This window comes from Caretta caretta, chromosome 3 (genome assembly GCF_965140235.1).
Source record: "Caretta caretta isolate rCarCar2 chromosome 3, rCarCar1.hap1, whole genome shotgun sequence".
In the NCBI taxonomy this organism is placed as follows: Eukaryota; Metazoa; Chordata; order Testudines; family Cheloniidae; genus Caretta; species Caretta caretta.
In genome coordinates this window covers 204,783,913-204,795,697 of record NC_134208.1, presented here as the reverse complement: position 1 = coordinate 204,795,697, position 11,785 = coordinate 204,783,913, and the positions used below count along the sequence as shown (strand labels likewise).

The window sequence follows — 11,785 nt, the reverse complement described above, 5'->3', positions numbered from 1 at the left end:
TAACCAACAGAACTATGCCAGAAAACTTGTAAACTTGTAAACACAGACCAGGCCTCACACTGCAAACAGCCTCATGGAAATCATTGAAGCAATTTGTGGTGTAATGTGCTGCTCAATGTGAGTCAATATTTCTGTGCATGTATTGGATGGTGAATGATGTAGTTGCTCAATGTTGTTCTGTTGGCGGATGTTGGTGGCTTCCAGCATGCCTGTCTGTAGTTGCCCATAGATCAGAGACCTCTTCGAGGCTAATGGCTAAATGGAAGAAGCAATTAAGCTCCTTTAGAAAGTAAGATAGCTGAAAAAAAGAGAAGCCACTGCCCAAAGCACTGGCCACATAGAAGGCCTAGGGAAGCACTAATAGAGGAGGAATAAGAGGAATTTCCCTGAGAGGTGATTGCAAATGCAGGGGATAGTGCACTGATTGGTTTGCAGCTGTAAGTGTCCATATGTGTCAGAAGCAGACAGGCAAGAGAAAGTACCTGAAAAGCCAGGAGAAAGCCAGACTCGCTCTGTAGCATGGCTCTAAGGGGAAGCCAAGAGAGGGACCTTTTTTGGGGCAGAGTGCTGGCTGAAAAGGCAGGTTTGGAATTATGAGCAAGGAAACTGCTTTCTGTTGTTTGTTCCTACTGTGTCCTGGGAAACATTCTTTGTAATGAGATGGGATAGAACCAAAGAAATACCAAAAAGAAAAGGAGTACTTGTGGCACCTTAGAGACTAACCAATTTATTTGAGCATAAGCTTTCGTGAGCTACAGCTCACTTCATTGGATGCTCAAATAAATTGGTTAGTCTCTAAGATGCCACAAGCCCTCCTTTTCTTTTTGCAAATACCGACTAACAGGGCTGCTACTCTGAAAGAAATACCAGACATAAATATCTGCCCCCTATCAGCAACTACCCACAAGGTGCCAAACTGCTAACCGCTTGGGCCAAAAGGAGCAAAGGTATTTATTTTCCCCTCCCTGTTCACTGCATGTCACGCAACCTACCCCTTGCACCTTCAAAACTATCAGCTAAACTGTAAATTAAGCAGTCTTGGTTTGGGGGGCTGACCTCTAGTTCATGTTTTGTCAAGCAGCGGGAGATGAAGTTCAGGGCTGAGTGGAGCTGCCTGATGATGTTTTTAATTCAACATTCTGATGAGCTTCCTCCATCCCAAGATTGGACTTCGATGGCGGAAAGAAAAAGAAGGGAAACATTTCAAGGGCCAGGGAGAAGACGACAACTGAAATGTGCTTCCACGTCTCCGAGGTCTGTTTGCAGACAGACAGACAGACAGCTCCCCCTTTGCCAGGCGTAACCAAAGCCAAATGCAGGTCTGGGGCGGGGGTGTGTGTGAACGGCAAGGGGCGATGGGATCAATCGCTAAGGGGTCAGTCCCTGGGCAGACCCCCCCCAGGCTCGGTGACCTTGGGGTTGGCGGAGGGAGGGGGGGGGGCTGAGTTTCTGGCACGATGCCGCTGGCTCGTGTTTGCGCTCCGCGCTGCCGAAGCCAGGGGGACGCGTGTGCGCCGGGGGCCCGGGCGGGGCGGGGGCAGTGGCCCGGCGCCCCCCCCCCCGGGATAGGCGCGGGCTGCGGCCATGTGGGCCGGCCGGGGCGGGCCCTGCGCCGAGCCTGCCCCCCGGGCCAGGGGGGATATAGCGCGGCGCAGGGGCCGGCCCCTGGCACCGCCGCTCTCCGCCCCAGCCCGTGCAGGACGATGCGCGCCCCGTGGCTCTGGCTGGCCGCCCTGGCCCTGGCCGCCGGCGCGGCGCTGGCCAAGGACCGGCCCCCGCGGCTGCTGGGGGGGCTGCGGGACGCCGAGGAGAACGACGAGGGGGTGCAGCGGGCGCTGCGCTTCGCCATGAGCGAGTACAACAAGGCCAGCAACGACAAGTACCGCAGCCGGGTGGCCGAGGTCCTCCGGGCCCGCAAGCAGGTACCGCCCCCCCCCCCCGCCGCAGCCAGGGGAGGGTCCCGGGGGGGGGGCACCGAGCCCGCCCCCGCCACGCCGCCCTCCACCCCCGCATCCCCGGGGCGCCTGAACGCAAACGCGGGCGGGCGGCCGGGGCCGGACACGGGACAGGCAGGGTGTGAATCGCTGGGGTGGGGCAGGATTGAAATCGCAGCCCCGCCCCGGCTGCCCGGGCCCCCCGCCCCCGGCAACAGCAGCGGGGTGGGGGGCCCGCTCTGAGGGGAAAGCGGCCCCTGGGCAAACTTGTCGTTTTGGCACCCGGGGGGTTGGGGGTGCCCTTGCCCCAGGGGGCTCCTCAGGCCCCCCAGCCCCTGGCACCCACTGAGAGGGGGGGAAGGAGAGCCTGAGTCCCCCCCACCCAATCCCACACGGGGAGGTGGCAGCAGGGGGGGCTGTCAGTCCCTGTGTGGGGGCAGACCGCCAACAGGCGATGGAAGGAACGCAGTGTCTACACAGACCCCGTTGCCCTAACCACAGCAACCGAAGTTGTATGCCCCTCACCGAGCTGGAGTTACTAGTCGATGTAGTGGGCGACTTCCATCAGTGGGAGCACCATTGTAGCGGAGACCCTTGCAGAGTTAGGTCAACGTAAGCTGCCTTCCGTCAGCCTAACTCTGTCGCGTAGACCGGACCCCTTGCAGGAAAACCAACCACCAGGACAACTTTTTAAAAAAGGAAAGAGGAACAGAGAAGCAGGTCTTCTTTGAAAGGCAAACAGTAACCAATCAGCGGAAAGGAGTGTGTTCCTGTACTTCAGTCTAGCACTTAGAATCTTTGTGGTCGATGGGGTGTAGTGCGTACAGATTTAAAAAAAAAAAATCCTGCCCACACCAGTGTCCCCCAGTGAGAAGGTGAGAGAATGAATCACGTTAGCCCCAGCACTTAATGCACTACTAGAGTGCTCAGATCCCATTGTGAGGAGGCTACGGGAAAGCGTCTAAACACTTATCTGAAATGTCCCTGCTCAAGGGGTGGGGGGGAGTGGAGGGGGAAATGAGTTGGTTCCTTTTGAAAGTTTAGTGGGGGAGAGGGAGGGGTAGTTTGCCTGTTTTATCTCAGAAATATTAGGAATGTAAACTCTGCTTTTCCCAGGCCCCTGTACATGTTCTTGGAGATGTTTTCTTAATTTGAAGGGGTTGAGGTTGTTTTAATGAAAAGATTCTTAGAGGTTAACAAAACCAAAGACTTTTAAAGAGCTTGAATAAAAACCATTTGCCTTCACAGTGTTTTGGGTTTCATTTCTATGGTATCTGTAATATCATAACCACCTGTCCCAACTGCCCAGTCATCGAGAGAGTTTCCCAGGAAAACAGCACCAGGACCTGAATTGCTAATGAAAAACAAGCAAGGAGAAGGGGAAATAAATTAGGGGAACAGAACCAAAATCTTTTAGGCCTTTTCTCTGCATCATAAAGAAACAAATGCCACAAACCCTTCCCTCTTCTGCAGGACATCTTTGGAGGCTGCAGTAACACTTAGTGGCCTTGACACAATTTGATCAATGCTTAAACAAAAAAAAAAAATAGACCCTGGTTACTTAAACAACAATACCTAGCTCTTACACAGTGTTTTTCATTGGTAGACCAAGTGTCAGTTCCCGGGCAATGCTTTGGAACTGCTCCCTATGAAGCCAGTCAGGACTCTGGTGAAGTCTCCTTTCTGTGAGAAGACTGTCTTCAGGACACAAAACTCACATGGCTTCCACCTTCCTGGGTTTGACCTTGGAGCATTCAGCATCCTTTGCCCCTCCGTGCGCTTCCCACAGCGAGTCCACCCAGGCGGGGTCCTGGGGAAGCCAGCGGGTCCTGTCCCCCAACTTTGCAGTCAGACATGACTCTCAGCCAGCCAGTAAAACAGAAGGTTTATTAGATGACAGGAACACAGGTTAAAACAGAGCTTGTAGGTACAGAGAACAGGACCCCTCAGCTGGATCTATTTGGGGGGGCAGTGAGCCAGATAACAGTGTCTGCACTTCACTCCTTGTCCCCAGCCAGCCCAAACTGACTTGCCCTCCTCCTCTGGGCTTGGTCCCTTTCCTGGGCCAGGAGGTCACCTGATTCCTTTGTTCTTCAACCCTTTAGCTATCACCTTGCAGGGGGGAAAGGCCCAGGCCATCAGTTGCCAGGAGACAGTGTCATCCATTTATGTATGCTGGCCCTTTGCTCTGCAACAATTACACCCCCTTATCCCACCACCTAGAGACTTAAGAAATGCATAGGGGAAACTGAGGCATCCCTACAGTATTCCGAGGAAACATTAAGAACAGTCCCATTTCATCACACCAAGACTCTTTACAAAGGTCAGTAGCATTAGCCCCATTTTACAGATGGGGAAACGGAGGTAGAGGGCAGTGAAGTGACTTCTGCAGGCTGGCTGGCAGCTGAGTAAGGAATAGAACCCAGATCTCCTGAATCCTAGTCTAGTGATCTAGCCACTAGCCCACATTGCTACCGTAAATGATGGGAGGAAGCCTATGAGACTTTGAAAGTGAAATTGGAGGACCGTAGCAGTTACTATATTTTCTAATGCATATTGCAGTAGTGAACAGAGACCCTGATGGGGATTGAGGGCTGCTCCATTATGCTAGATAGTGTACAAACAGAGACTGTGCCAACAGCCCAAAGCAGCAAGGCCTGAGAAAGGAGGGTGAAAAAACACACAACAGGCATTGAAAGTGATCAGGGTTATGGCAGGCACATATCATGTTCATTCCACAATGGTTTTCTAACCTATAGACTCTCAGCTGCCCTTCTGCCTTGAGTGGTTAGTCCATTTTTCTATTAACAATTAAAAAGGCTGCCATCAACTGCCCCTCAATCAGAATTGTGTTCGTTTATTTTTAAACTGTCCTCACTTGCTTGTTTCAAATGCTTCACTTGGGCATTTCTCCTGTAGGATGTCAGCTGGAGAATGAGACCCTGATTTAGCAAAACACTTGAGCACCTGTGTTTGTTCCATTGAAGTCTCCTCTGCAGCGTTACCAACCCTTGTGACCTTTAGCACAAGTCACGGGATATTTGGTGTTTTTCATAAAGCCCCAGCTCTTGGAGTCATGCAACTACTAGGGCTGTTAAGCGATTAAAAAAAATTAATCGCAATCAATCGTGAGATTAAAAAAAATAATTGCGACTAATTGCACTGTTCAGTAATAGAATACAATTTAAATATTTTTGGAGCTTTTCTATATTTTCAAATGTGAGCATGGGGCTCCAGCCCCCCTGCTGCCGATGCCTCCCTCCTTACCCAGAGATATGCAATTACTGCATTAATTTTCTTTTCAGGTAATCACAGGCGTTAACTGTGATCGACAGCACAAGTAATTACATGAGAATTTCAGCTTTCAATTTTTGGAAGGAAGGGGAAAAAAACCAAAAACCACTCACGATTGCAGAGAAAAGCTTGGACCTGTGACCCCTGAAGGCTCAAAACCTAGAAGTCAAATATTTTTTAAATGTTGGGGTCTTTGTAACATGACTTTAGACAATCCTGATTTTGGGGGCTCCACTTGTGATTTTATTTTTTTTCTTCCACTGCTTTGTATTGGCAATACTCCCATTGATGAGCTAAAGTAGTAGGAGTCAACTGCTTCAGTTCCTTTTAACTAAACATATCGATTATAGCTTTTTAAGCCAGTAGGCAAAGCTATCACATGCCTTGAGTCCACACCTTTGGTTGTGTTTTCTGGCCTGCAAAGAGTGCTGGGTCCTTACTTTAAATTGCCACAGGCAGTCCTTTTGGATGCATGTTTGGTTTCAGCTCCTTGGGCTATCTCTCTGCTTTTCCAGTGTCACTCACTTATTCCTTCCACCTCCATTTGTTCAAGACACTTTTCTTTAGTGCTTATTGCAGTACGACCCCTAGAGGCCTCCCCTGCGATCAAATAGTGCTTGGTGCTGTACACACCTAGGAAAAGCGTGCCTGCCACAAAGAACTCAATCCTAGACTAGTAACACAACCACAAAACAAGCCTTCCTTTTAGTCCAGTCTCTCTGATCCTCTCGGCAGATCAATGGCCTGTAGTGCTTTCTAGACAATCTATCAGTTCTGTAAACAAGCTTTTCCCCTCATTTTACAGATTGTGTCTGGAGTCAAGTACTATCTGAATGTTAAGGTTGGCCGGACAACTTGCATGAAGTCATCAACGGAAGTTCAGGACTGTGAATTTCATGAAAAGCCAGATCTGGCTAAGGTATGGCATAGAAAGAGCTTAAAAACACTCAGAGGGCTAGCATCTCTCTCTGACTTGTATTAAGGTATTACCTAGATGCCCCAGATCTTATCTGGGGCCCCATTGTGCTAGATGTGGTACAGACACCTAGGGAGACAGTCTCTGCAGCACTTGCAGTCTTAAATGGACAAAACAGACAAAGTGTGGGAGAAAAGTGCTATTATCCCCATTTCACAGATGGGGAACTGATGCACAGAGAACAAGTGACCTTATCCAAGGTCACATGGGTCTGGCAGAGCTGGGAGCATAACCTACGTCTCTTCACTCTCACTCCAGAGCCTACTCCTCTGGGACATTGTTCAGTGGCACTTTGAGAAGACGTTTCGGTCCCAAACTTATTAAAAAGGTTCTTTTTGTCACTGAGGTCTACAAATAGGTTAATGGTGGCAGGGGTTAGTTGTGACAGGAGTTGAGATCTGACAGTTGCGGCAGATTTGCCAAGAATCCCAGTCCTCTGCCCAGAAATAAAGTAAGTCAGTGGGGAATGTCGCCTGATTTCAGATCAGTTCCTTAATGACTAAACTGAGCCACAAAATGGGATCTAATCAGAATCCAGTTTTCAATAATACTACGGCCTCATCACTATGGGCCTAGATTATCAGACGTGTGCCTGCATGCACATTTATTGCAACAGCGCATGAAATTATACATGCGGTTACTGCTGGTTGCACAGCTAGCTGGTAACTTGTGTGTGCAGTTACCAGAGGTGTGCATGCTACAGTGATACTTGCACTAAATGAGTTAGCTGCACTGACAGGTCCCTTTTTAAACATACACGTGCTCTAGCTCTTCTGAAAAGCTCCATCAGAACTTCAGACTCCCGTTGTGAAAGTCTTGGCTGAAGTTAGGCTCTGAGGGTATGTCTACATTGCAGTTAGACACCTGGGGCTGGCCTGTGCCAGATGACTTGGGCTTGCACAGCTTGGGCGATGGGACTGTTTAACTGCAGTGTAGACATCCCACCTCACAGGGTCCCAGAGCCCAGGCTCAAGCCAAACCCGAACGTCTACACTGCAATGAAGCAGCCCCCCAGGCCTGGGCCAGCCGTGGGGGTGGTATAGACACCCTTAGAGGCGCTAAGCTAGCACTCAGCCTTTCCTGCTGACTTTGATGACAGTGGTTGGGTGCTTGACACTTTGGAAAACTAGTTTTCTAACTCGGATCTGCTGTAGATGAAAACTGTTGTCCCAAAATATTCACAAGTGCAGATAATTTAAAGAGCCACCATCTCAGTACTGCAATATGCTGCTGACTTCCACAGATAGTAAATGTTTGCATCCCTGGGATGACCAGTTCAATTACATGTAAACTAACTGTTCCCCTCTCCCCTTTCTCCTCAGCACGTCACTTGCAGCTTCATAGTGTACACTGTTCCTTGGCTAAACCAAATTAGCCTGCTGGAAAATAAATGCCAATAAGCACCTGTTTGTTCCTGTACACGTCGGCAACTAGTTGTTGTAGGTTTGCTGTTTTAAAAAAAAAAAAAGCAATAATCTGAATTACCCTCTCGAGATGGACTTCTGTCCATTGCTGTTAACTGAAACGCTTATGTATACTTGTGCTATGCAAGTAAAGCTATATAACCTTCCTTTGAAGCACAATAGAATGGTTTTTGTTTCTTACCTATAGCTATTTTGTTCCTCCAGTCTTTCCTTTCAAATAAAACATTAACCTAATTTGTCAACATCAGAGGTTTTGAGAAATGTCTGTGTCCCTGTTACAGAAACTGTCAGACTGTCAGAATTAAAACTAATTAACCAGTGCTGTAGCATGTAGTCATTTTGTCATGTGTGTTATAAGCCTATAAACGGATGTGTTGCCTATTAAGGGGGGAGCTAGTATAGTGCAAGCAGCTTCTTGCACAAGTTCCCCACTTGTCTGTGTAGCTCAGTCCTGACCAACAGCATTCAAGCTATTTGGCCTGGGTTTTGCTGCACCAGTTGTGTGGTGTGGTTGTGTTGGAAGTTGTGTGAGAGCCTACTCATAGCACCCATATAATCCAGGCTTGGATTATGGTGGTACAAGGAACAGATCCCTCTTAATTTAAAGCTAAACTTCTGGGCAGTGAGACAGTAGCCTGAAAAGTAACTCTAGCGGTCCTAGTTGTGAAGGTATCACATTTTCAGGGGTTAACCAAGGCAGCAGTGTCTCTGCCTGAGTCTGCTGAGAGCCTGGAACAATAGTGCTAAGAGATGTTTACTGCCCCATCAATCCAGAAGGCGCTAAAACCAAGGAGCCCCACTGAGGGTTGAGCCCAGTTTTAATTGCCCAGAGAACATGCACAATGTAATGGGAGGAGTGAATCATGGGGTGGAGTCTTTCTTATGGGTGGATATTTTTAAAAGAAGTGCCCCCATCATTTTGCATCCCCCTCTCTGCCCCTGAATATATCATAATCTTCAGTGCATTATAAACACCTAGACACATGGATCAGGTATCCCCAGGACAGTACTCTGAGCTCCCAGTGTTTGTAATGGTTAAACATGATACCATTTCCCCCCCCAGAGATTTCATTTCAGTCAGTGTTGTTAGAAGTACAGCACAGGGGAGGAGCAATTGCTTTCAGAGCCTGAAGGCATTTCCCCAGCAGACAAAATACCACAAATAATGGCTTTGATCTTGCAGATATGCACGCAGGTGCAGAAGAGTTTGCAGCATAGTAGATATAGACCCAATACTAGATGAGGATGGTAACATTGTTAATGATGCAGACGTGTTCAATACAGAAGTATTTATCTGTCAGGAAGGATGTACTTGTCTCACATGAGGATGATGAAGTACTTTCCAGTCCATTAGTAAACAAGGATGTTAAACCACATCGACTGGGGATGAACATTTTTAATTCAGCAGCCCTGCAAAACTTTCACCCAAGAGTCCAAAAAGAGTTGGCTCAGGAAATCTCAAGCCTCTTCATGTTAATTTTTATGAATCTTGGAATACCTGGGAAATTCCAGAGAGCTGCTGGTCTGCAAATATTCAAAAAGGGGAAAGTGAAAGGAATCAGGTAATTGTAGGCCAGTTAACCTGACATCAATCCCAGGCAAAACAGAAAAGCTGACATGGGATTAAATTGATAATAAGGATAGAATTAAATGCCAGTCACCAGGGCTTTACGGAAAATAAGTCTTATCAAAGAAATTCTCATTTTTTGATGTGATTACAAGTTCGGTGGCTAAAGGTAACTATGGAAGTAAATATAAAATATCTGTTGATAAAATTTGCAGATGACACAAAGACTGGTGGAGTGGACAGGGCAGATCTAGATTGCTTGGTAACCTGGGTCCATTCAAACAAAGTGTGTTTTAATACAGGCCATTATGCATCCAGGAATGAGGAAGGCAGGCCATGGCAACAGAATGGGGGAACTGCATTCTGGAAAGAAGGGGCTGGAAAGGATTTAAGGGTCGCAATAGACATGCAATTCAACATGCCCTCCCAGTGTGATTCTGTGGCCAAAAGGACTAGTGCCTGCTTAGCCAAGGATTGCATGAGTGAGTAGAAACAGAGGCAATGGTACTGCTGTATATGGTATTTGGGAGCCCCCACTGGACTAGTTGGTACAGTTTTGGTGTCCATATTTTAAAGAGATGTTGAAAATTGGAGAGGGTGCAGAAAGGAGCTACAAAACAGAGTTGAGGGCTGGAGGATATAGAATCAGAACTGGAAGGGACCTCGAGAGGTCACCTTGTCCGGTCACCTTGTCCAGTCCCCTGCCTTATGGTGAGAGACTTCAAGAGGGCCATCTGTTTAGCTTGTCAAAAACAAGAGTGAAAGGTGACTTGATTACAGTGGATAGACAGCAAATACAAAGGACTAAAGGGCTCTAATTTAGCAGGAAAAGGCAGAATGCGAACCAGTGGCTTAAAGCTGAGGCCAGACAAGTTCAAATTAGAAACAAGGCACACATTTTAAACAGAGAGCGTGGTTAAGCATTGGATCAAACTACCAAGGGAAATGGTGGATTATTCTCTATCTCCTGATGTCTTCACATCAGGACTGGACGCCTTTCTGAAGGTATTCTTTAGTCAAACCCCTGTCATTGGGCTCAGTACAGGAGTTAACTGGGTGAGATTTAATGGGCTGGGTTATACAGGAGGTCAGACTAGATAATTCAATGGGGCACAGTTGGGGAACCACTGAAAGACTTGCCAGAAAATAGACAGGAATGGAGGAGCTTCGTCACTGCCCTAAACACCAGAGGTGTAATGAGAACGTGATGATGATGATGACTGCTAAAACAGACACCTAGTGTTAAAGGCCCCGGTGTAGCTTGAGCTCCTGGGTTCTAACATAGCATTTTCATAATGAAATCCTAGCGATCAATTTGCTGCTACAGTTTCTATCCCCATTCTCTGACTTTCAGTGACAGAGGTGGTGAACAGGGAGTGTCGTGGTTTATCACACTGTACAACATTTTGGTTTGCTACCCTGGGTACAGTGGAAGAAATCTGATATCTCTACAGTTAAAAGGAGAAGAAATACACTTGTGTGTTTAAACACACCATAGAGAAAATGGACTACAGCAGGGTTTTCCCCAAATGCACCCCCACAGCCAGGTGTTTGGTAACAGTAGCCTTGCCTCAGTTTCCCTTTGTGTCAGTTTAGAAATTTAGCACCTGGTCTCTCTCTACAGCTCCAGCCCTCTGGCTGGTCATTTGAGTCCCTCCTCTGTTAGGGTAGTAAGACCTCCGCCTAAAGTCCCCCAGTCTAGTATCTCCCTTTCCCTTCTTCATCAGGGAGAAACAAAGGAAATTACAAGAGGGGAAAAAAATAAAGGCCAACAGTCTTATATTAGTACCACCACCCTGAGTCTGGGGTGTCAGCAAGCTCCACTCCCTTCCCTTTAAGGCAGCCTGCGCTGGGCAGTCAAAGGCTGCTTATTTAGGTCTTTTGCTGCCTTCCCAGGCTGCTCCCTACCTCTGGCAACCTTCCCTGAATCCTTCTGCCAGGAAATTTGTCCCTCTGCGTGGCTTGGCTTGGCTCCCTCTGATCCTGTGGAGCACCTTCACAGCAGCATTCAGACTCTCCAGCAACCCCCTGCTTTGTCTGGGTTGCAGCATTTTATCCCAGCTGTTCCTAATGGTAACTTCAACCCAGCTGGGAGAGTGCTGGGTATCGTCATTAACTCTTTAGTGTCTGCTGTCTTGTGGGGGCTGCACATGCCATTACGTCTGCCCAGTTGAGGAAAAATAAGGCAGAAGGCCACAGAATCAAAATCCTCTTCCTCCCCTCAATCTCCTGCTGCTGGAAAATCCTGTAGGGGCAGGAGCAATGTCTGCAACTGAAATTCATCTGAGCGGGCAATAATTTGCCAAGCAGCCGGGAACAAAGGTAAGCGTTTTAACACTAGCAGGGAGGCAGAGGTGAGAAAGAGGCTGCTGGTGCAGGACTGCGGTGGAAGCGGGAGCCAGGCGAAGGCCAAAGATGGGTGTCACAAAGTCTGTGTGTGACCCTGGTCCCATGAGTTTTTGTAAAGGACGCTCGATTGCATGAGACCCACAAACTCAACACGCGGCAGCAGGATTTCAGGAGCTCCCTGGCTCTTTGTGATTCCAAGGAAACCACTTACTGCCACTCTGTGCCCTGGAATTCATGGTGC

General features: G+C 48.1%; 1 protein-coding gene across 1 annotated transcript; it reads left to right on the top strand.

Annotated features, from left to right (window-relative positions):
• The first annotated feature begins 1,442 nt into the window (after positions 1 to 1,442).
• On the top strand, positions 1,443 to 7,954 carry LOC125633350 (cystatin). The gene is made up of 3 exons (XM_048842493.2): positions 1,443 to 1,922; positions 6,034 to 6,147; positions 7,527 to 7,954. Exons 1-3 carry the CDS (start codon positions 1,458 to 1,460, stop codon positions 7,602 to 7,604), a joined length of 657 nt encoding a protein of 218 aa, XP_048698450.2. The 5' UTR covers positions 1,443 to 1,457; the 3' UTR covers positions 7,605 to 7,954.
• Positions 7,955 to 11,785: the final 3,831 nt, after the last annotated feature.

Excerpts from the sequence above, each read along its gene's own strand:
- LOC125633350 (XM_048842493.2), top strand. The coding sequence starts at position 1,458 with ATGCCGCTGGCTCGTGTTTGCGCTCCGCGCTGCCGAAGCCAGGGGGAC. Across the intron at positions 1,923-6,033 it reads TCCTCCGGGCCCGCAAGCAG|ATTGTGTCTGGAGTCAAGTA; the intron begins GTACCGCCCCCC and ends CTCATTTTACAG. Across the intron at positions 6,148-7,526 it reads AAAAGCCAGATCTGGCTAAG|CACGTCACTTGCAGCTTCAT; the intron begins GTATGGCATAGA and ends CTTTCTCCTCAG.